Below are 26,057 nucleotides of genomic sequence, written 5' to 3' on the forward strand. Positions count from 1 at the left end.
TTGTGGACAAGTAAAATGCTCACAGAATTTAACTTTTGCTGTCCCATAGTTGAACGCAAATAGGTCTTAAGTCTTTTAAGATCTGAGAAAGATCTCTCTGCTGTTGCTGTTGGCACAGGAATCATCATCACAATTTTCAAAAACTTGTACAGTTGTGAGAGCACGTTCCCAAAATGAACTTCTGCTTGAAGTGACTGATAAGGTCTTTTATATTCTCACCGACTTTTTCTTCACTCTGCAGCATCTCGTGGGACATTCCTCTGTGAAGCAGGAGAGAGCCAGAGCCATAGAATTGTAGAATTTTGTCTTCACTTGCATCACTTCTAAGTATAAATTGCTCATCTTCCAGCAAGAAATTATAAGCTTCTGTTTAAAACGGGAAGTCAAACAATTGTCAATTCTATCTATGATTTCAAAGTGCAGACTACTGTATCTTTGTTCCATTGAGTCATATGGCTCTGTTGAATTGTCTTGAGAGTCATCATACCTTTTGGGAATTTGTCTCCTTCTGGGCAGTGTGGGTGAATGAACTTCTGCAGGTTTATTCTCTCTTGCATTTATCCAGATGTCACTGAAACTCTTTCTACAAAATTCAATGCCTGCTCTTAGGGTCTTAACCGTTCTATTGGCCTCTTGAAGCTGAAGAGACTTATTTTTGCAAAGCAGAATTCACTAAGTCTATCTGGCCAAACAATTTGACAAGAGTATTAAGAATAATGAAAAAATCAAATGAATTCACAGGTCTTAAAAACGAAGCAGCTTTAGATCCAGATTCAGGTGAATCAATTTCGGAAATAGATAAAAAAAAATCCATAAATTGTGTGTAATTTGAAAGAATAGATGAAAGTGACTTACATCTGACTGTCCATCTTGCAGGACAAAGTGGTCAGAGGCGAGGGGTTCCATCACAATTTAAAGATTGAAAAAATGCCGGTCTCTTAGGCGAGTCACTCACATAGTTAATTATATCTTTGACCATATTAAATGCATCTCTACATTTTGGGATTAATGATAGTGTATCTTGTACCACTAAGTTAAATGAAGGTGCTAAGCAGTGTATATAAAGCTCTTTTTTGTTTGCTCAATATTCTTGCTTGAACTCCATTATATACTCCAGTCATGTTGGCAGCTCCATCATAGCACTGATCTCTACAATTTGTGACATGCAAACCAAAGCCACTTAGTATGTCACAGATGTCAGAAAATAAGTGAGAAGAAGACATCACTTGTTTCATCATAGATTATCACCAAGTTTTCTGAGTCATTTACCTCGGCAATTAGCTTCTGAAGAAGTGCATGACTCATACCAAGCATTTCATTTTGTATTTCATGACTGCACCAAGTGTAAGATTCTTTTCCAAACCACATTCTTTGTTCAGCTGAGTCTTCACATCGTAATGTTAAAAGGTTATTGTACTTCCTTTCATTGTCAATGTGACCTCTAATAGCTAAACCCTGAGTTGATAGATATAGCAGCGAAGAAAATAATTTCAACAAAAAAGCACGATTTTCTGCCATTTGTCTTCCTTTCTGATGACATTCGTCCCTCCTCTGGCAAACTAGCGAAAGTGACAAATTAGCGACCCTGTACTTAAGGACTATATTGTAATATTAAATAGCACAATATAGACCTTAAGTATAGGGTGGCTTATTTGTCACTTTCGCTAGTTTGCCAGAGGAGGGACGATATCTGAATTGAAACATTAACTCTAGCCTTTACAGAACTCAATTTCATGACTGCTTCTCTATGACATGCTGAAAATTCATGTACTTTTAGTTTTTGAGTGCCCTTCTTTCAATTACAAAATCCTGTTTCAATGAAAGTCATCTCCCTTTTACCTGAACATCGAAAAGCCTTAGCCTTAAATATTTCCTTACAAACAGAACATAAGATAACATCTTTTACCTGGTCATAAATAATCCATGGAAATGTTTTATTCCGGTCTGGGTTAAAACGTCTCTTAGGTTTCTTTATTGTAGTTCCTATCTCCTTCTCTGATGTTGATTCTTCATTTAGTTTAGATGAAGATTTATTCTGGATCCACATTTGTTACCGGCACTGTTCAATTACTAGCACAGTTTTCGAGGTCTGGGTTGCCCTCCTTAATTCTTGGTCTTAGTTTTGATAACAAATTTTTCCATTTTATAAATATCCTATAGCATCACTAACTATGAATACTTATGCTAATAATTTATTATATCATTAATATTTATGTAACGATAACTTCACTTTACTTTTACAGCTGACAAACTACACTGAGACTGAAGAACGCACTCTTCTTTATATATCAAGGAGCCTGTGACACTGGAAATTTCAAGAATCTCGAATTGAATCCTAGCAGCAACTCGAATAGACCAAAGAGTACAGAAACTATGACAAACTCCTAAAGCTCGAATCTTCTTGTTTTCTCGAGTCAACAAATGTAACTGCTATCTATGCTTGAACCATGCAACCTGCAAATATAAAGTACAATCTCCAATGCTCTGTGGGTTATCGTTGCTCCAATTATTTATTAGAACGCCAGTATTTTGAAACTCTTGTCAAGAGGTTGTGGCAAATGAAAAATGTAATATTCAAATTTAATATTCTTTGGGGGGGGGGGGGGGACAAAATGACACTCAAAAATATTTTTGAGGGGGCAAAAAACACCATGCCCCCCCCCCAAGTCAATGCCACTGAAAAGTCCTTACAGTCACTAGGACAAATAGTAAATGTGACATTTTGGTACCTGTGATAAAATGTAAATATGTGACAAATTGCCTGTGTTACAAAATTTCTTGGGTAAAATGTCAAAATGTCTTGTAATCTGTTATTTCGCCTGGGCAAAGGTAGATGGTGTTGACCACAGTTTCGTATCCTATATTAATTAATTTCACGTATAAAAACATGAACGTCAACACTACATATTACAAAATGTGGCAAGAATGCAATAAATTCACGTAGAAAGATAATTAACTTCAAACCTTTTAATAATGACGTGCATAGTCAATGACAGAACATGACAGCCTTTCCTCATATCACTACATTACTCTCTCATCGATGATTTCACTAGCAATTTACTTTGACTTATAGTGTATGAGTGCTATAAGAAGGGGGTGTCACCCACAGTGGAAACGTTTACAAAAATAATGGAGGTGTGAGTATTTATGATCTTCCTTCCAGGAGAGAAGACTTATGTTTTCTCACGAAGTATACCCTTGAAGTTCATGGTCTCTTAGATTGTCTTTGCTTAATTATATTGTTAATATGTTTTAGGCATTATAGGCCTCAGCTCCAATCTGTTCCTGCTATATTTAGTCTGTAAGTTCGTACAGTTTTATGGGGACTCAGTCATAAGTAGAGCTGTGACATTGGTATATTTGTAGTAGTTTGTAGACGATTCGTGAGCATACAGCATTGTGCATCATCATGCACTGTCTCTGTTTACCGTTTGCTCGTACAGTTAGACAAGCAGTTTGCCCTGGAGTGCCTCTTCCTCCTGTTCCCATTTTAACGCGATGGGGATCGTGGCTGGAAGCTTGCACATACTTTCACAATAAGTTTGCCAGCATAAAAAGAGTCATACAGATGTTTGACGGAAACGGTGCAGCTTCCGTAAGTAATGCCCAAACTCTTCTTGGTGACCCAGATATTAAAAAACAGTGTGAATATATTCATATAATTTTGGATTTATCCCCTCTACAATCGAATATCTCGAAAAGACTGGTGTGAAATTGATGGACCAAATTTCGATAGTAAATAATCTCATCTCAAAAGTGAATGGTCTGCAATATGATTTAAGCAAAAAGGTGTGTGCGAAAATGAACATAGTAATACAAAAAAATTGGTGGTTTCAATTCATGTGCCCTTGGTTTCAGTCGATGTTGAACTCATACAAGGTCATTCTATCCGACACTCAATGGTCATTTTCATTTGAAATTTTGAAAATGAATGTTGTTGTTTATTGCAGCAGGAATCGAAACCTGGCAAACACCATGCAAGAAAAGTAAGGTATGGAATAGATGTGATAAATAAATTAATGGAACAGTTAAATATAGGAAAGCAAAATTGTATGACATACACGTTTTCGGGATTCTAAAACTGTAATGCAGAACTCTAAATATTAAAAAAAAAACATCTTTTCAGACTTATGTTTTACCACATTTGTGACAATTTAAGTATGATTTCCAACAATTATTCTCAACTTCACCAGCATTTTAGACCACTCCGACATTAACCCTTATGTACAATGATTGTATTGTCTTGATTTTATAATACGCAATAATCATATATAAAACACGGAATGTGCCTGCTTAGGCATATGTCAAATTTGCTTCCACTGCCTATACTTGAAACACATTGTTCTGTCCGACGTTGTGTGTTCACTTTCAGGTGATCTCAAACTAATGCAAATATACAAATGTCACGGCCCTAGTCATAAGTTAACACTCACGGATTTGACACTGCTGATCCACATTTCTATAATTTGATGTTTCCATGTCTGTAAATGGTATTGCTGCATGACTACATAGTAATTCTGGAAAGCTATGAAGAACGTTATTCCCAAAAAAGATAATGATCTACTGTATAGATTAAGAAGCGAACAATTCTTGAATCAGTAAATATGTGAAAGCCCTCAAACCCGTGCATATGAGACTAATTCAAATCATTTCCAGTAAAAAATTGTAAAAGTAATAAACAGAAAACACCAGAATGTCTTTTTACAATGTCAGGACCTTTGTAACAAGTTTTAAGATCATGTACAGTAACACATTGCAGAATCATAGGGATATGAAAGCTAGGAAAATAATATTTTACAATATTCTCTTTTCCTACTGCAAGTACTGGAATAATCTTGTAACAGTGATATATACTAACTGAATAATTTTTTGACATAGCTTTCTTTCCACCTGATGGAAAATATATTTTAATATGATTGTTTTGCACTATCTTTTTGTACAGAATGCTTGTTGAAGGAACTGAGACCAGTTGTTGGTGGGGAGCAAGGCGCAGTGTTCTTCTCTGAAGGCTGGAGGAAACATCTGTGCAGATGTGATGCTTGTCAGGTATCATTTTTTTTCTTCTATTGATCAAACAGTGCAAATTAGCACTCAATTACTGTAGTTTTCTTTCCCGTATCAGCCCTTTCATTTTTCTTCTTTTATCTTTGCACTTACACTATTTAAGTTGGCCATTGTCCACATTGCCCTAGGAAATAAGCAAGGGACAAGTATTAACTAACGTATATTTGTTGATATAATCTCCTGTAATTTTTAAGAACCAAAAGAAAAACTTACTATAATAAAATTTTAGAAATCGTAATTCGTTCTGGAGACTGTGTTAAAGACGGATCTGGATCTCATGAATTGTTTTAGTATATATAGAAAATTTATTTCAATACTGTTACTGCTGATTTCTAAATATTGAAAAGTGTGTACTGTATATGACAGAAAAATACTTTAAACGAAGCTGTTCAGCATAACTGTAGTCTGCAATATGTTTAATATGTCTGCCTACTCTCTGTATTGAAGTGATGTTGATATGTGTTGAGGATTTTCCAAATGTTTTCATTGCTGAATTGAAAACTCAACTATCTATTTTTCTCTGAGAGCAATTTTTTGATGCTACTGTGGCTTTATAACCTTCATTCCTTTCCAATGATGAATTAAAATGTGAAGAATCAAGTCAACTCTGAACGAGAATGGCTGGTCTTCCCTAATTTATCATATCAGGAGATAGAATAATCTTGTTAATCTGTATTAATTCCAGGAAAAACCAATATAATGCTTGTCATGGACACAGCAATATTAAAGGTAAATTGAGTTTATTTAGGGGTAGAAAAACCAATATAATGCTTGTCATGGACACAGCAATATTAAAGGTAAATTGAGTTTATTTAGGGGTAGTGCAAAATATTATGAGACAAATGACTTGACTTCTATATAAAATCACATTCACGTGATACTTTGTCTCCTTTTCAGAAGCCAGAAAATTCCAATTTCCTTGTACTGAACTCCATTCTCCCATAGACAATACACATTACACTGACAGAGGTGCCAACTATTACGAATCTTCCCTCTCCCCCCCATTATTACGAAAAAAGAGTATATCATGGGGGAAAAAGTATATTATTATTTATTCTGCAGAGAGAAAATGACAGAAAATATTATGTCAACACTGTTTGCTTCTAATAACTAAGTGGGTGAAATCATTACTTCCATCTGCTAGAATTGCTGGTATTACTCTAGGGAGCAGGTTGGCATGGTTTGTGAAATTGTGAACCAGACAAATAATGCAGAAAGGAACCAACCCACAAACAAATTTAATGTGTCAATAATGAAATAATTCTAAGGATCCATGTTTTGGAGAAAGATAGGTCTTATAATATGCTTTTACCAACTTCATGTATGACTTTGTGCTAATTGATTCAAAATCTTTCGTTCCTGCACACCACCCTGTATGATTAAGGCTGTCCGCATGTGGCTCAACTAGTTAGTAATGTGAATTGGTCAACTGTTGTGGAGCTCAACTGGTTAGCAACTGGTCGAAGCTGTATTCTGCACACAGAGCAACTGAAGTTCGCACAGCAGTATGGCAGTTACCTGCTGAAAAAGAAGCTTTTTCTACTGTAGTGAGAACCAGAACATTTTACATAGTGTAGAGTGTATAACATATTGAGTATTGATTCTAGTGAGGAAGAAGATATACTATATTACCAACATAGTAGGCTGTTAAGAGGAGTAAGGAAGAGGTTTTGGGTTCATCCTCTTATAGAAAGGAACATTAACTGCAGCACCTAAGGAACTACAACAAACACCTAGTTTATTGCATTCTATAGAATTTCGGAAGAATCGTACGCTGAATTAGTACAGACGTCCAAATTAAGAAATTTGGTAATACCAGTTCGAATACTCAATTGCAAATCCTATCATTTTCTGTACTTTTGGCATGCTATGATTCAGATGACTTGTTCACAATGATTGAACCAGGTTACACTGCAAGAAATAGTGATGGAGGCATTTTTCGCGCTTTTGCATGCAGACATTAGATAAGACAAAGGAGTCTTGACATTTCATTACCCTCCACAGTTAAAGTATAATGAAAAAGAGAGTCCGTTCCTTATTATTTTGTTGCAGACGAAACATTCCCATTAACAAGCTAATTAATGAAACCATATTCAAGAAGAATCGTAAACAATGTGAAAAGGATCTTCAACTATTGATTGAGCCGGAGAAGGAAAACTATTGAATGTATTTTTGAAGTTACAGCTGCAAGTTCTTAACGGACCCATATGATACCGAACACCAGGAAAAGTCAATAATATTGTAAATGTTGTTTGCTTTCTTCACAACTACGTCCACAGACGAGAAGGGATTGGCCACACATCGACACAACTGCAGTAATGTCCTGAAATGGCTAACAACTCAGTAACACTGTGAAATCTTGTTATGTAAATTAGCTAAATCAGATTATGTATGTTGCATTTAAACACCATAGTGAATATACTTTATTTGCCAAGATAATCTACAAAATATGTTAAAAAGTGTAATGTGTAAGAATTATTTAAATTGTTTTAGTTTCTGATTCTTTCAGATTACAACAATGTATATTAAAAAATAGAGAGTTACATGCATATCTGAAGTCTGACTAGTGTAATATGAAGCTAGTCTGCGATATATGCAGTGGAGGGGGAAAGGAACTGGCCAGCCTACCCTATTTTCTCCTGGCCTAGTTGCCTCATAAGTGGTGCCTTCTTGGTATCATTTGTGAGGTTCAGACCTGTCTTCAGACAGTTGACTAAACAACAACAACATACATACATATATATCATTTTGACTTGTTTTGCCACTTTGCTCCCCGCTTTTTCTGTTTAATCTTTTCTTGAGTAGCCTGGCAGCTTCTAGTTATAGGCCCCTGCACATGTCATGAAGATGCTTAGGGGCATGGACGTAGAGACCTCTGCAATAGAATAAGGTGGTGTGGTTGGCATAATGCTCTGACCACCTTTTACTCCTGGGAAAGACCCAGTACTCAGTTGCTAGGAGGCTGAGTTAACTTCGGAGTTGTTCTGGAAGTTTAACGAGAAAGTCACGTCACTGCTAGAAATCGAACTCCGGACCTTCCAGCTCTTAGTCAGTCACTCTACTAACTGAGCTAGCTACCCGGCCACCTCTAGTTATATAGTACAGACTGTTTTTCAACTTCTACGAATTTGATGGTGTTACTTATTCATTCATACTGCACAACATCAGGCACAATACACCAAAGACAATGCAACTGTGTGACCAAGGTTGGTTTGCTATCTGCACACCGAGTTGCATGCAACCATTCACTAATCAGTTGCGTTATTGTCGAGCTATGTGCGGCAGTCCACTCAATACAAGAGAAAGTGCTTGCAAGCAACTGGTTGCCAACTCGAGTTACTAACTAGTTGAGTCGTGTGCAGGCACCCAGTTCTTGACAGTTCTGTGAAATACACCTCCATCGTGAAGGCAATTACACTGCCCAGCCAGTCACATTCTTGCTGCGACCATGGTTAAGGACACACTGTTGCCATGCATGTTACTTCTAAGTAACATAAGTCTATATTTTATTGCTTCATGGCCTGCAGATTATTTATATAAGAAGCTGATAGATAATCTGTTCAGCCTGGCCAATGACTCCACTTACTTGGAATCTAGTGGACTGTCCACTAAGTGACGATGCATCACAAATGTCATTCCCAAATACTTTGTCATACATGGCAATGGCACTGAGGGATGAGGGAGGAAAAAAACAATTAAAAGTTATGCGAGTTTATGTTCTTACAAGGGGATTTGGGGCTTCAAGTAAGAAACTGTGTGAGATCCAAACTTGTAGGCCACTTGTCTGACTCCATATGTCGCCATTCCAATTTAACAAAAAAGTCCTTTCAAGGAAAATGTCAAACAATAGATCTAACCTAGAATATAACATATTAAAGGGAAAGGAAATGTAGAGTACTATCCAAAACATTCGATAAAAGCAGCAGGGCAGGATCATCTTAAGATGTTACCCGACATGTAGCAAGAGGTGGGCATCACAATCCTCAGCAGTAAAGGGAAGCAAGATGAAGGCTAAAATTAGTTGAGCTAGAAGTCTTCAAAGCCACGCGAAAGTAAGGCTTTGTTCTTATGTATATTATGGAGGAATAATGTAGACCTGTAGGCCAAGTGCTTGTTGAAGCTTGTGATGAGGTTCTGCCTTTCAGCGCATCTTAAGTCAGAATCACCCTCTCTCATCCTATGAGCTGATGGAGCTGAACTTGGTGTCTGGCGACCTAAAATACAGCATTGGCAGCAACTTGAGAAGCATCAAGTAACAATTGCCTGTTCGAATCTCTTGATCAGCTCATCTTATGTCACCAGAATCGCCCTGACCTCCTATCTCTAGTTGAACTACATAATCCAAGGAATTCTGCTGTATCAGCCTTTCATCTCCTGCCTGGCAAAACATCTGCATAGGATTGGCATTATTCCATCACCAGATTGTGTGTTCTTTGTGGAATGGATGAAGCCATGGACAGAAACCATCTCTTTCAAACACTTCTAATATCTACAAATGCAAGCTGGCTGATGGTTTCATTGCTAAAATAGCTGAACATTGGATAACAACTACATTCTGGTTTTTTAATCACACGTCAAGGATCCTGTTCTTCATTCCCAGACATTCCAAACTCTGGGATTGATTGATGGGGCTAGACTTGGCCATCTGGCTGCCTTAGCATCCAGTATGATGGATGTTGCCATCATTAACTGAATCAGTTGATAGGTATAGGTGTTGGAAAATGGTTTTATTTATTTTTTTTTAATTAGCTATTTAAAATGCAAAAATGTGATTTTATTTGATTTCATTTCTGGAGGCATACTGAATGCAGACTGATTAACTCATTGCTTAACCTAACCTTTCATTTTATGTATGATCGTAATATTAGATCATATTATGCTACATTGAAATATTTAATTTTACCTTATTCAAATGCAATTATGGTAACTATTTCTCCATTCACAGCTGCCAATCTGTCACTCACTACCAGGTTGTACTTTGAAAATGATCTTTCTGTGTCGACATTAGAGGATGGATACCATATGCTCCTTAGGACATCTAACATATCTCACCCTGGCATTTCCATCATCATGGGTCATGAAAAGTGATAAAATATAATCTAAATGAGTGGCCAAGTAACATGACTTAAGGTGTTATGTACAGCTTACAGCAGTAAAATTTTGGAAATATTCAACATTTTTTTCCTCCATTACTGTATCTTGTATAATAATGAAAATTAGTATTGTAAAACACTGTCCTTCTGCTATATGAAAAAAAAAATATATATATATATATATATATATTTTTACGATTTAAAAAAAATATATACATTTTTTTCTTTCCAAAATTCAGTTCACTGTGCAGTGATGAAGATTTTCCCACATAACTCAAAAACTATTCAACATTCTGTGATGAAATTTTTTGTGTATATTTATGCATGTCATATCTACAATATGATGCAAGATCACTTCCCTGCCTTTGATAGATTGTCTGATAAGAAATAAATTCATTAAAAAAATGGTCAAATATCATATTTTCTTCTAACACAAAATAAAACAAATATTATTTATTAAGAAATGTAGTTGAAAGAACATGATATTGTAAACTTGAGTTTCAGCAATAAAAGAGACAGAACATGAAAAAGTTAACAAGTTTATGAGGGAAACACTTCATCACTGTACAGTGAACTGCCACCTTTTTTAATTTTGAAAAAGAAATAATAATCTCTTTATTTCGTAAAATATATATATATATATATATATATATATATTTTTTTTTTTTTCAGATAGCAGAAGGAGAGTGTTTTACACATACCAATTTTCATTATTGTTCAAGATACAGTAATGGAGGAAAAAATGTTGAATATTTCCAAAAATTTTACTGCTTTAAGCTGTACCTAATCCCTTAAACCATGAATTCTATCTGGCGCAGACATAGTACAACAGAACTCCTTTTTAACGAATCTCTGAGGGATTAAAGGGGGTTTATAAAAAATGGGAAGGAAAGACTGAAATAACTAGTACTAAAGTGTGTTATATACCAAACATTATAATTATTTAATTAGGCTAGAATTATTATTTACATACATTTCATTTTAATATTTTCTAACTCTTCAAATGGTGAGGCACCAATGTTTTTCTGTTTGGTTGAACTCAAACTACACTGAAACTTGGCACTGAAAATTTATTCCCCATAAAGAAGTAGTTGGCAAACCATACTTTTTTTGCCATTATATGATAGCATTATTTGGAGTTTAGCCTCTACAGCCCTTATTATTTTCACTTTCTGTCTGATAGTTAATTTCTTCCATTTAGTTGCTACTGTAATGATGCATAAATAGTACAAAAAAAAAAAAACTTGGAAACAGAATCCATACAACTCACAAGAACAAAGCAAGATCATAAAGAATAATGCTGCCATGTGATTGAGAGGCACTATCCAATATGCTGGTACTATTGATTATTGAAAGTCTATTTGATATTTCGGGCTTCATTTTCACAAAATTCACTTGAAAAGTATTCCTTAAAAGCGGGATTTTCCTTAAACCGGTTTCTTTAAAAGTGGAAATTAATTACATTATTCTTATGGTAGTTTGACAGGGACTTAACAGATTATTCCTTAAAAATGGGAACATTAAAATGGAGTTTTACTGTAGTTTTGTTCTCTAGCATTTTTGTCTCTGGTGGAGCAGTATTTAATTCTCCCATTTCATCTTCAGAAACACTTTCCACATTGCTGAAGGTTTTCTGGCCGACCTTTCCATGTTTCCATGTTGTTACACACTTGGCCATGTAAAGTGCTGAATCTGTAGCTACAGCCATAATCTTTTCTTGATCAGTGTCAAAAGTCTGATTGTGTCCACAATGGTATTCGCACAGTTAACTCCATTTGCTAACTAGTACTATGGAAGCCACTACTTCAGTTTTAACTGTATTGATGGCATGAGCAATATGTTAAATAATGCTGTTTTTTATTTCTTCCTCTTTTCTCTTAGTAAGTGGTAAATAATATGGAATGCTGTTGACAGAAGGAAAATCACCACTACCGCAAATATATTACGACAATCATTCCCTCATTTTAGGATGATAGAGTTTTTCAACAGGAATATTGCGCTTCACAAAAGTTTCAAAGGTGCCCAATACAAAATTAAATTCTTCTTTCACTTTTTTCGCGTTTGTAATCGTTTCTTCTAATGTTTCCAATCTAGCTTCTTTTTGTGCCTAGATTCACGTCACTTCACGTGCTTTCCAATTGGCAGTGCATGCTTTCGTTTATAATGAAATTGATAGTCACAGTATTTACAGATTAATGTATTACTATAATGCTTTTCATATGACTTAGTTCATACATCTCATCTTCATGGCTACAGTATTTTGGGTGCATAGATATTTAAATTACCATATAGGGGTATATTTAAATTACCACCACTAACAATACAATTAGGCAACATTGCTTAAGAGCACTGGGTATCTGAGCATATGGCTGTTGTGTATAAGTGAAGAAATTTTGCTATTACTCTTCAACTTTTGAATCTATTAATTTGCAATTTTTACAGCATACACAATATTTGCAGGTATATTTTGGTTTTTAGATTATCTTTCTGCCTCAGATACTTGATTTTATAAAAATTGTTTAAACCTGAAGAATATTAATTAATCAATCTTCTTAATGTATCCAGCTGTTTGCTGACAATATAAAGTCCACTATAGTCCACTGTAGTCTATTCAGTTGTTGTTTTTCACGAGAAATGAGTGGTATTTTGATCAGTGTTCATTATAGATGCCTGTTGTTAGTAGCCAGAGGTGGGGTGTAGTCAATATAATTATACTGCAGGGCTGTGTCTTCTGCAACTGGTACTGATGATTTTAATTTACTTCTTTTGTGGTTTATGGATGGACAGTATAGAAAAATGTGTTCCGGATCTTCATCATGATTATTACACCACATACAAGTAGGATTATCAGAAATGTGAAATCAGTGTAGGTACAATTGTGTGACAATGTGACCTGTTCTGGCTCTTATTAAAAATATTTGAACATGTCTGGGCAAGTTTTTGTACATTTCCAGGTCATTTGGTTTCTTTTGAATGGACTGTAAAATTTTTCCTTTGTCACAAGAGAGCCAATTGTTGATCCATAAGTCTATGAAATGAGACCTTATTGAAGCAAAAGCACTGGATAGAGATATCACTTGATGAGGTCTTGGTTGCAAATATGTTGCTTGTTTTGCAATATTATTGACTTTCTCGTTTCCAGGTATGTCACAATGACTAGGTATCCATTGAAATGTTATTTCCTTTTGGAGGTTTTTTAGTTTACTTGTTTCTGAATTGGAATAATTCTATGTACCTATAGGTTTGATACATATTTGATTATATTAAATATAGCTCCCTTGGAGTTGGTAAGTATGCAAATAGATTTTTCAGAAATTTGAATAACACACTGAAGAGCAGCATCAATAGCTAGCAATTCAGTTTCAAGACTGGAGGAGGATGAACATGGAATGAAGTAACTTTCTTGATATTTTGGAATATAATACCCTGCTCCTGATGTCCCATTATTAGGATTTAGATATCCATCTGTATAAATTTGAAGGTGATCCTTATATGTACTGCAGATTAGTTCCATGGCATCTAACATAAGAATGTATGGAGGATCATTTTTGGAATGATTTCCTGGAATTTTTATACTATGTTATGGAATTAACCATTTCCATGGAAGAATTTCGTTCATAACTGGAGTTTTAGCAATGAGTGTGTTTGTGATATAGATTGGTATTTCTTCTTTGTTTATTTTTCACTGCTTATGATATATTGAATCCCTCAATGTAAAATTCTCCAGAAGTGAAATAGTCTCTCAATCGAATCTCCGGGTAGGGACTGCACTGAGAGATGCCAAGAATGTTACTGAAGTACTTATTTGAAACACCAAAAGTCACACCATCCAATCAATCAGAGCCAAGTTTAATATTGAAAAGAATATTAATTAAATTTAAGTTAAAAACATGGATAATTTAGAAATATTTTTCTCAGAAAGAACAAGGGCTAGGAGGCTAACATTTTGCATATTCATATTTCATGTGAGAGTGAAGAAGCATGGGCACTTTCACGTAGTTATAAAAATTATTATTATGGAAACTATGAAAAAATATGAAAATTTTTAAATAATTTTTTATGATGGAAAATGATTTTTTTTTCTATTGAATGAATATTTATAATGTGATGAAAATTGAGCAAATATAGTTAGCTGCATTGGAGATATGCTTGAAGTTTTAGGAACCTGTAATGCAAAGGATTTCTATGAAAAATGTTCCTAAAATACCTATGTTTTTAACTTAATACTTTCCAAATATAAACATTTTTATAAAATCAAGTATGTGAGGTAAAAAGATAATTTATAAACCTAAATATACCTGCAACTACTGTGTTTGCTGTAAAAATTATAAATTGATAGCTTCAAAAGTTGAAGAGTAATAACAAAATTTCATTCATACACAACAGCCATACGCTGAGACTACCCAGTCCCCTTAAGTGTGAATGCTTCGTGTTGTTCTATTAGCCACGCCCTCCATGAACAACTCTCATCAAAAGGGATATAGACATTACAAACCCATCGAATTAAAACTTTGCAGTTTGTTCCATTAAAGTTACTATTTGGAAAGACCAGAAAATGGCTTTATTTCGTAAATACGAGGGACATTCCATATTGAATTACACTTTAAAATTTCTCACCACCATGGTCCGCCATTTGGCTCGTCATTACAGTTGCAAGCATGTAGTACACTGGTCTGCCCGTAGGTAGCAGCATGATACAGAGGAGTGTAATTACTGCAAACTACAGCGCATTTCCCCAACTGCTGTCATTACGTGAGTGGACAGCATGGAGAGTGATCATCAAGGACAGTGTGACGACGTAGTTTCTGTGGAAACATACATACATTAGTGTTCTGCCCAAGGGCAGATCTTTCACTGTAAACCCACCATTCTCCAATCTTTCCTATTTTCTGCCTTCCTCTTAATCTCCATATATGATCCACTTATCTTAATGTCGTCTGTCATTTGATATCTTCTTCTGCCCCGAACTCTTCTCCTGTTCACCATTCCTTCCAGTGCATCCTTCATTAGGCAGTTTCTCCTCAACCAGTGACCTAACCAATTCCTCTTTCTCTTCTGATAAGTTTCAGCATCATTCTTTTTTCACCCACTCTTTTGAACACAGCTTCGTTCCTTATTCTGTCTGTCCATTTCACATGCTCCATTTTGCTCCATATTTACATTCCAAATGCTTCTATTCGTTTCTCTTCACTTCGTCGCCCCATGTAATGCTACACTCCACACAAAGCACTTCACTAGTCTCTTAGTTATTTCTCCAGAGGTCCGCAGAAGATGCTCCTTTTTGTATTAAAAGCTTCCTTTGCCATTATTATTCTCCTTTTGACTTCCTAGCTGCAGTTCATGTTACTGCTTATAGTACATCCCAAGTATTTGAAGTTGTCCACTTGATCTACTGCCTCATTTAGAATTCTCAAGTTTACCTTCTTTATTTCTCTTTCGACAACCATGGTCTTCGTTTTGTTTGTATTTATCTTCATCCCATGCTGCTAACAGTTGTCATTTAGCTCCAGTAGCATATCCCTTAATATCATCTCCTCTTCTGCTAACAATGCCATATCATCGGCAAATCTTATGCACTTTATTCTTCTTCCTCCTACTTTTACCCCTCGCATGTTCTGAAAACAGTTCTTCACCAAATCCTCCAAGTAGATGTTGAACAAGGTAGATGATAAAGGGCATCCTTGTACTCCTCTTTCTATTTCACTTCCTTCAGACATTTCTCCTCCTATCCTGACTTTGACTCGTTGTTTCATATAAAGGTTACTGAACAGCCTCCTGCCTTCATGATGTCCATCAGTTTGTTCCAATCCACTCTGTTAAACACCTTTTCTAAGTCCACAAATACTATATACACTTCTTTATTCTTCTCTAGGTATCTTTCGCCGATTGTTCGTAGTAGTCCAGTTGCATCCCTTGTACTTTTTCCTTTCCTGAAGCCAAATTGCTCTTCTCACAACTGTTCTTTCATCTTAGAATATAAACATTGATTCAGTATTTATAGGAGAATCTTCGCCGAGTGCAATATCAGGCTGATAGTCCTGAACTTCTTACATTTCTTGGCATTATTTGTCTCCGTAAAATCTTCAGGCCATTCACCTTTCTCATATATTTCGTTGCATAATGATAGAATTTTCTTGTCTTCACTCAAGCATTTCACTAACTCACTGGGGATTCCATCAACTCCTGTTGCTTTCCCATTCTTCATTTGCCTAAGCACTAGTTCAGCTTCTTCTCTTAAAATAGAAAATCCTTTTTCGTCTTCTGATATGGTTGTTTCGTCTTCTATGGCTAACTTACCTGGACGATTCTCTGTCTCGTATAACTTCTATACATATTTCGTCCAAGTGTTCAGTATTCCTTGTTTGTTATTTCATTTCCTATTTCGTCTTCTATCAACCACATGGATTTTCTGTTCTTATTTGTGAAGTCCAAACATTTAACTTCACAGTACATTAAATCATATCTTCCTTTTCTCTCTAGATCCTCTACTTCTTTACATTTTTCTTTCATGCAGTCTTCCTTCACCTTACCAGTTTCTCTTCTTAGTTCGTTGTTTAGTTTCCTGTAGTTTCTTGTACCTTCTTTCGTGTTGACGTTTTACCATTTTCTTCTTTCCTCCATCTTCTCCAACATTTTCCCTGTGACCCAAGGTTTCTTCGTTCTCACTCCTTCTCTGTATCCTATTGTTTCTTCTGCTGTTTTCTGTATACAGTTTTTTTTAGATGAGTCCAGTACTCATTACTATTCTCAGGTGTGGATTCTAATGTAGTAGTTTTTTTCTTGAAAATTTGCTTCAAATTTTCTTCTTTCCTCTTTGTTCTTCAGTTTTTTCTTCAGTTTTTCCATGTCAGATTTCTTCGCCACCTGTCTTCCTCTTATCTTCAGACGAATATCTACTTCGCCTATCAGCAGAACATGACCTGAGTTAATATCCACTCCTGGTAAAGTCTTTGCATTTTTTAAGCAATTTTGGAATCTTTCCTGCACCAGTATGTAGTCTATCTGATATCTGCTTTGGGCATGTCCATGTATAGCTTCTTCATTGATGTTGATGGAATAATGTATTTCTTTTACAGAAATTCACCAAAGATTCTCCTCTGTCATTTCTTTTTCCTAATCCATATTTCCTAACAGTTCTTCCATCTTGTCCTTCTCCTACTACTGCGTTCCAGTCGCCCATTAGGATTACGCATGCTCCCTTCTTCTCCTTCTCAGCTATCTCTTCTATCTTGTCATAGCTTTCTTCCACTTCCTCGTCTGCTAAACCACTATGTGGCATGTAAATTTGCACTAGCACTGTCTATTTTCTTCCCTAGTAGTCTCACCATTATCATCAAGTCATCTACTTAATGCACTGATATTACTTTATCTTTCACACGAGGTTCTAATAATACACCAACACCATGAATTCGTTTGCACTCACTAGTTGAATAAAACAATTTAATTTCATCACTCACCAACTCGCCACTATTTTCCCACCTCATTTCTGATATTCCCATCACATTCCAATCCTCAATTTTTCTTCTTTCTGATGGGTTGCTTTATAATGTGTCCTTCCCCAGAATCCCCCTCCTGAACATCTGAATGGAGAAATAGTTTACGTCCGGAATCTTTTACCTTGGAAAGAGTCATCATGCTAAGTTTGAAGTTTTTCTTGGGAAGGATAAATGTGTTAGCTTTCCATTGCTTTCTGCATACCACTCTCTCTTTCGCATCTTAAAAGATCCCAGGGAGCCCCAGCATGGAGATGAAGAAAGTGGATTTGACTAATTGGCCCCTCTGGACTTTACCGAAATTCACTGCAAGGATTAAATATTAATTCTATCGGGGTTTTTGACTTGATCAGAGACCGAGAAATCCCAATTAGCCTTTGCCCCCCTTCTGTGGAAAGAGGGTGTAAAAACTGCAGATATTCACAGGTGATTGGGGCAGTGAGGGAGATCACTGCTGCTCACGTCCTTACGCTATTATCTGTGTGCTGCAGTCAGAGACTTGGGGACCCAGAAAGCTTAAAATAAAAAAATATAGAATATCACTACCTAAAAAAATAATATACTCACCTGGCAGATACTTTCCCCATCTTAAGGTGTTCATGCACTATGCAGTGCAGAGTGATTCTGGCAAGTCCTGTGGCCGCCTCCAGTTTCGAGAATGTGATGCACCTGTTTTCCAGAATATGCCCCTCCTCTCTAGAGATGTTGGCTGGTGTTGTCACAGTGACTCATTCCAGAACTGGTTCCTTTCTCCGTTTATGTGTGGCCACATTTCCAGCTATCCACAGTTTTTCGTGATGGTGCATGCTCACCACACACTGCCACCAATCGCTTGTCAATATCTGCAGTGTTTACATCCTCTTTCCACAGAAACCACGTCGTCCAGCACTGTGTTTGATGATCACTCTCCATGCTGTCCACTCATGTAATGACAGCAGTTGGGGAAATACGCTGTAATTTGCAGAATTACACTCTTCTGTATTGTGCTGCCACCTGCAGGAAAACCCAATGTACTACATGCTTGCAACTGTATTGACAAGCCAAATGGCAGATCATGGATGGTGGGAAATTTGAAAATGTAAATCAGTATGGAATGACCCTCGTACAAAGGTTTTTTTTTTGCATTATAAACAAATTTTGTTTTATTTCGCTGTTTAAATTTGCATTATATGAATGAATCGATGATTGCAGGAAGGACCTGAGTCACATTTTTTTATGAAATTCAGTTATGAGCAGATTTTGACTCTCTGGAGGTGTATTCACCTTTCTGCATAGAAAAGACCAAATCTACAGAGATCTAAGGTTGAAATGTGGGATTGAATTTCTGGTTGAGTGCAGAAAGATCAGGAGTTCAGGACTGCAGTCCTTTCTGCACTCAAAATCTGGCTGTCAGCTGTTTTTTGCACATCACATATTTTGTTTTGTTGGGAATTTCATGGTGCAGGAGGTGCAAAAAAACAGATATGCTAGGGTTTAAATCATGGTGACCATCACTTTAAAAAGACTTATAACTCAGTAGTCTATAAAAAGGCGCCACTTGTCTTGATTATGTTTAATACCCATGACATCCATCAGTTTTCCACGTCATTACAAAATACAAGATTTTCCTGCATAGAGAAAACATTTGTAGTGGATATTGACGAACTCGAGAGATGGTTTATTTTTACATTTTTTTTCAAGAACTTTCCACTCCTTAAGTCGTAAAGCCAGCAACTCAGCCTTATTCTTAGGCAGATCTAAGTCTCTCACAAGGTCATTTAGTTGTGTTTTCAGTCTCTCTATGGGTTTCGGAAAGTAATGTATCAGGCACAAAGTCTGTATCTTGAGATGTTGTATTCATCATCAGAATAAATTGCATAGGAGACTGGAGAATCAGGTATTGGTAATTCATGGCTATGAGCCACAGGACGGATGGCTGAGAAGATATTTGGATAAGTTAAAGGATGTTTTTTCTTACTATTCATGTCAATAATGGAAGGAACCATACAGAAGTAGCAATCATTTAAATGGTTGCTTTGTTCCCTCCGCTCCATTGTACAACGAAATTCATAGATTGCCCATTTCCATTTAGCCACTGAAGTAGATTTGTTGAACATGTACACTTGGTCAAAATGAAAGTGGCCAGTCTCTTGAGCAGCGAAAATTTTCTAAGTACCTTCGGGTGAGCGCACAATTCACTACTGTAAACCTCTGTGCGTCGCTTTAGTTAACACCATAATATAAGGCGCTGATTTGGGCTACCTCCACAACATGCTTTGAATCTCCGTAGAGAATTTTTTGTTTTGTCCTTTCTTTTATTTTTTACAGCTCATTTTAGTGTAATATAGTCCAATAATTTTGCTTATGTTAATTCATGTTACTTACAGATAATTACAAAATTGGTGAAAATTTTTCGTTATAATTCTAGGAAATCATTATATATTTTGTCATCAGAATAATGATTTTCTTCTTGTTTACAATTACTACATTTAGTCCCTAATGATCACGGATTTAGGTTAATATAATAATCATATTCCCTGTAGTACAACTTGCAAATGAATTATTGCCAATTATTTAACCATCAGCATATTTACTGAATGTTTCTTAGGCAATAGAGTGTAAAGCAGCAGGGATTAATAAGATAATTAACACAGCATTTTAATACCTCCACAGCATGCTTGGCGTTAAGCTACTTAACTTCTATGCAGACAGTTCGACTTCGAATCTCGGTAGTGAATTTTTTGTTTTGTCCTTTTATTTTTTACAACTCGTTTTAGTGTAATATAGTCAAATAATTTTGCTTATGTTAATTCATGTTACTTATATATAATTACAAAATTGGTGAAAATTTGTGGTTATAATTCCAGGAAATCAGGATGTATTTTGTCATCAGAATTATGGTTTTTCTTCTGTTTACAATTATACGTTTAGGCCCTGATGATCATGGATTTAGGTTAGTATAGTAATCATAGTCCCTGTAACACAACTTGCAAATTAATTATTGTCAATTATTTAATCGTCAACATATTTACTGAATGTTCCCTAGGCAATAGAGTGCAAAGGAGCAGGGATTAATAAAATAATTAACACAGCATTTTAATATGAAAGCCCCTAATTGTCGTCTTTAGTGTTACTTCTATCTAGTGTCAAAAGTTTCTATTAACACGAAAAAAAAATAATAATAAAGGGAAAAGTATTCTAAGGGTAAAAAAATGACTAAAACTTGTTATATTTTCACTGATGCATTTAAAAGGCAAAAAAGAAGTTTAGTAGCTCCACGAAGATCTGAACTTACGACCTCACGAATACTTAGCTAACGCTCTACCACTACGCTAAGAGTTCTGCTGCAGTAAGAATGGCATTGTAACTAGCAATGGTATACTCCACTTGAGAACCTGGCCACTTTCATTTTGACCAAGTATACATGTTCATGATTTATAGTGTTTGTGTTACAATATTCACTGTTTAAACACTCTGAACAATCTGTCTGTTTTAAATCTCGTATATGAATTATTTTCTCAGAAGATTTTAGTGATTAATAGTTGTGTTCCCCGTTATAACTACAAGAAGAATATACACAATCTTTGAACATAGCCTGGCTGTCCCGAGCACTCATGGAAATACCCGATTCGAACTTAGTCTCTCAGACACAGGCCACTTTCATTTCGATCAAGTGTACAACAACAAATATGGGTACAAACAGTTTATCCTGATCCCGTATTTTGCAACCAAATAAAGATTGTACTTCTTTTTTAACAATGGGATTAACTCCCTTTCACCTTTTGTGATTTAAAAGTAACTTCCCCACAAATATAACAAAAGTTGTTTGAATTATTAACATACTTATGTGGCATTTTGTATCTTTAACGCCAATTTTTATTATATAAATTATAATGTAATCATATATAATTATTTTATAATCACTCACAATAACGTTTAAAACTTTATATATTTAAATTATTTTGAAGTGTACTGAAACACAGTCCACGCACTCAGAAACCAAGCACTCAACTAAATTTTTAAAGGAGTGACAAGATGAGGGTAGAACTAGACTTGCAAGTGCCATAAACCCATCCTCACACCCTGTTAGACTGTTTCAAAAATATCTACTTGAATGATTCTTTGTTATCAATAAAAACCTAATGAAAGAGCATGATCTTTGTATTGTAGAAATGAGAACTAATCTACCAAAATGAAGGCCATTTTCATGTTTAGTGAGCTAAAATTAGTAACTTCTGACTAATTTTACCTGGGATACATTTTAGCTGTTGACTAGTGTATTAAGAACTCAGCTGCCTATATGTCAGAAACTGCCGAAAATGAAGAATTCTGGAATGATAATCTTCTGATGGCCAACTATGGAATGAAGATACAAAAATGTAGGAAATGTTATTATCAGATGTTGTATTACAGAGAATTTGTTTAAATATTAATGTTTTAATGTATAATGTGAAGAATGTTTATGCTTTCAGTAATGGAATAATAAAAATATGTTAATCAATTTTGACACAGTAGTGACTAAAAGCCACCAGTGTAGCTCAGGAGGTAGAGTGTTTGACTGCTGATCTGGGATTGCACTCGGACGTGGGTTCGATTCCCGTTTCAGCTGATTACTCAGTTGGTTGTTTTTCCTGGGTTTTCCCTAACCTTAAGGTGAATTTCAGAAAATCTATGATGAATACTCAGCTCATGTCGCCAAATACCATCTCACTATCACCAATTCCATTGACGCTAAAAATAATCTATTAGTTGATAAGGTCGTTAAATAACCAACTAAAAACATTGGTTTGTACATTACTTGAATTCGTCTACATTAATAGATATTTCCCTATGATTTGAGGTGATTTATTACTATATTTTATCCCTATTTTAATTGAAGTAGCAATTGTTAATAAGACAGCTGAGGTATTCTTTCCAGAGAAATTAACTAGATATAAAAATGTCGTGAAAACATAAATAGTTTTTCCTTTATATCTTAAAACTGTACTGAAGTGACTAAGGTCCTTTCTGCAATGATCAAATATATCTGTGTGTATGAATATAAATGTTTTACTTCAACCAGCCAAATGCAACATTTGGTTTTATCATTCATTAATAAAAGCAAACTTACAGGACCTATTCAGATTGAGTTGGCAAACATGCTCTACCCCTACCACACTCTAAGCGAAACACACAATCCTGTACTGTCTTTGGTTAGAATACACACCCTTCCCCATATTATGCTCTCAAAGACAATTTGACCATATTTTATTAGTGTCACCAAATTTGGCTGGTCTCCTGAATTGAAACAACTCATCCTGCCTGTGGTTTTCCTAAGGTGATAAAATAAATGTCGAGATGAAACCTGAAAGAACTGGGCTACATATTTTCTGTTACAAATGTCGACATTTTTCAAATTAAAGCCTTTACAAATGACTGCCTTGACTTCGTGTGTCGGCTTGGGTACTCCTGGGCAATCTTAGTCAATCATTCGCCTACTCCAAGAGCTTGAATTCTTGTCAAGCAATACTCACCTCTCAACAGTTGCTATTCAGGCAGGCCTCTAACATCTTGGGCGACCCTGCCTGGCCCTTCCCTACTGAAGGTTGTGCTCTGCAACATACCTCTCCCTTACGTAGGAGAGGAATGGCCAACAGGCTTGGAACTTACATAGATTCTTCCCCAAAGCCCAAAATTCCCTTGCAAGGACACGTGATCCAGTACCTTTTATTTGATTCTCCTTCCAGTTTCTGCTCATTCATTCTTTCATCCTGACATTTGTCTTTGTGCCTTAGGAAGACCATGGAAAACCATAGGCAGGATGAGTTCTGTCAATTTTGGAGTCTAGTCAAATGGATGATAACTAATAGCGTGATCAACTCTTGGAACATAATGGAAAGAGAGTAGAGGTTTGAAATTATAGCTTTCATTATTTTAGGAAAAAGGCATTTACTCTATTTATTTTAGCATGGTACTCTTTGTCAAGGGCAACCTGTAGTAGTTACAGGAAGAAATAAGTAAATAAATATCTTCTGTTTTGTAGCTTCTGTGTGTGCAGTTGTATGCTGAACACAGAGCCGGCATTGTTTCAGCATTAAAAAATTCTTTTACACCAAACTGACAATATTAACACGTGTTAAACACAACACATTTTGCTTTTCTTTAACCAAACAAAAATTGGCGGTCCACAGTACCGCCAGCCTCTGCAGGGAGCACTTATCAAAGGTATACAGCCTCTTTATAGTATTATAACTCGTTGATTCTGAAGAACAAAACAAAATCTGACAATGTATTCAAATTGAAATTTAGAGAAACATTGCGTATTCTTCGAAATCGCTCGTATTTTGCTGAAAATACAATTTATCAACAGTAATCTCACTTAGAGGTTTTGATTTATCTAGAGGAAATCAAAACTTGAGTGGTATTTAATTGACTATTACATGATAAAATATCCTCTGATCTATTATCAGGCAGTACATCTCACTTGATGATATATGTCAGAGGAAGAACAATTTTTTGTATGCGCCTGAAGTGTAATATGTAGCTAGTGGACGATGTATGCAATGGAGGGGGAAAGGAACTGGCCACCCTACCCCATTATCTCCTGGCCTAGTTGCCTTATAACTGGTGCCTTCTTGGTATCACTTGTGAGGTTCAGACCTGTCTTCGGACAGTTGACTAAACAACAACATGATTAGAAAAAGTAAAGTACTCTAATACAATAAAATATTAATTGACTTACTAAAATTCTATTTCACTAATGTTAGCTTCACCAAAACATTTGAACGGAGCCGCCATTTTCAGTTGACTATATGCGGTAAACAAATGACAATCGCAAAGCATGTTTTATAGTACCATAAAGAATTTGGAGTTTGAAATGTTGCAAACAAAAAAACAAATGGTAGGTAGACGATAAAAACAGAAGAAAGTATATATAGATTAAAAGAAATAAGTACTATAATACAATAAAATAGGTATTAATTGACTTCCTAAATTTTATTTGACTAATGTTAGCTTCACCAAAACGTTTGAACGGAGCCGCCATTTTCAATTGTCTATCTGTGACGATCGCAAAGCATGTTTTAGTAGTACCATAAAGAATTTGCATTTTTAAATGTTGCCAAAAAGAAACAAATGCTAGAAAAGTGATAAAATTGTAGCAATAAATAGCATTGATGGGTTGAAACATGTCTTTTCGTACCGTTTTATTGGTCAAAAGTAGTATGATGTAGTAAAAGTGTAATAGTCACTGTAATATCCATTTGTAGCATTAATTCACAATAATGAAATAGGTAGCAAAAAAATTTCACTTATTTTCTTTGTATTAATCGCAATTGCGATATTTACATGCATCTAGGTTGGGTTGGAGCATATCCCTTTCACACACCTTTTAAAGAATAATCATTAGAGATTATTGGTTGATGTTTAAAATTGTACTCATAGTCAAAAAGTAGTGATTTGTTCTGTCTGTCCACAGGCAGTGTACGAAACTGAAGGTGTAAACTTCCTTATGGATGAACAAGATACAGTCCAAGCATATGAAGAAAAAGGAAAAGCAAGTGGTGAAGGTGGACAGCCTGCATCTCGCTATGAGCAGGGTCTCAAGGCTCTCTCATCTCTTGACAGAATCAAACAAGTAGAAGCCATTGAAGGTTAGACACTACATGAATAAAATTATATATTTCAGCATAAGCACCAGATGTCCATTGTTTACAGTTGTTTACTGAAGCTAAATGAAATCAGAGGAGTAGTAAGTGTTGCCACGTCAGAAATACCATACTTGCGTAATTCCCTCCTTCCCCCCCCCCTAAAAATCGAAGAGGGGGGAATTATGCGAGGATTGTAAAATAATCTGATCATAAATCATATCAGACAGTTCATGTTCTAATCAAATCAAAATACTAAATAGTTACAAATATATATACAGGGTGTATCAAAATTGATAACGCAAACTGATATGGTTGAAAGTACATGATAATAGAAGTAAAAAAGGCTCAGTAAACATGGTTCTGGAAATGAGCTGTTTGCAAGATACATTAGTTATGAATGTATGGTTACGAGCCGCCACTGTGTCAACATCGTACACTTTTCTCCTTGCTCACTTACGTGATATATGCATGATGGTGGGCTGACACATTTTGCTTCTACTGTGAGAGATCTAAAGTAACAGATGTGATCAACTGTAGATATGTAGAGGCGTGCCAGTACTTTGGCCTTCAAGATCACCTGATTTAAATCCTTCATTAGGGTCATCTCAAATCATAGTATACAGCACTCGCCTTGACACAGTTGAAGAACTGGAGCAGAGGGCTGTGCATGCTTTTCAAGAATTTCAAAATCATCCAATATCTTCGAAATAATTCGGAACTCAATGCGGAGATGAGTAGCCTACATTTTGAACACCTTCCACAGGAAAGAGTGTACATTAATTGTAACGTGTACTGTGGTA

At 35.7% G+C, this 26,057-nt stretch overlaps 1 protein-coding gene across 1 annotated transcript in view; it reads left to right on the plus strand.

Annotated features, from left to right (window-relative positions):
- Window positions 1-26,057, plus strand: part of LOC138715415 (putative E3 ubiquitin-protein ligase UBR7) — a 106,174-nt gene that overhangs the window by 70,321 nt on the left and 9,796 nt on the right. The window contains exons 6-7 of the mRNA XM_069848279.1: window positions 4,943-5,046; window positions 25,086-25,260. Coding sequence (XP_069704380.1) covers window positions 4,943-5,046; window positions 25,086-25,260 — 279 coding nt within the window. The remainder of the gene's footprint in view (window positions 1-4,942; window positions 5,047-25,085; window positions 25,261-26,057) is intronic.

This window comes from Periplaneta americana, chromosome 15 (assembly GCF_040183065.1).
Source record: "Periplaneta americana isolate PAMFEO1 chromosome 15, P.americana_PAMFEO1_priV1, whole genome shotgun sequence".
Classification (NCBI taxonomy): Eukaryota; Metazoa; Arthropoda; class Insecta; order Blattodea; family Blattidae; genus Periplaneta; species Periplaneta americana.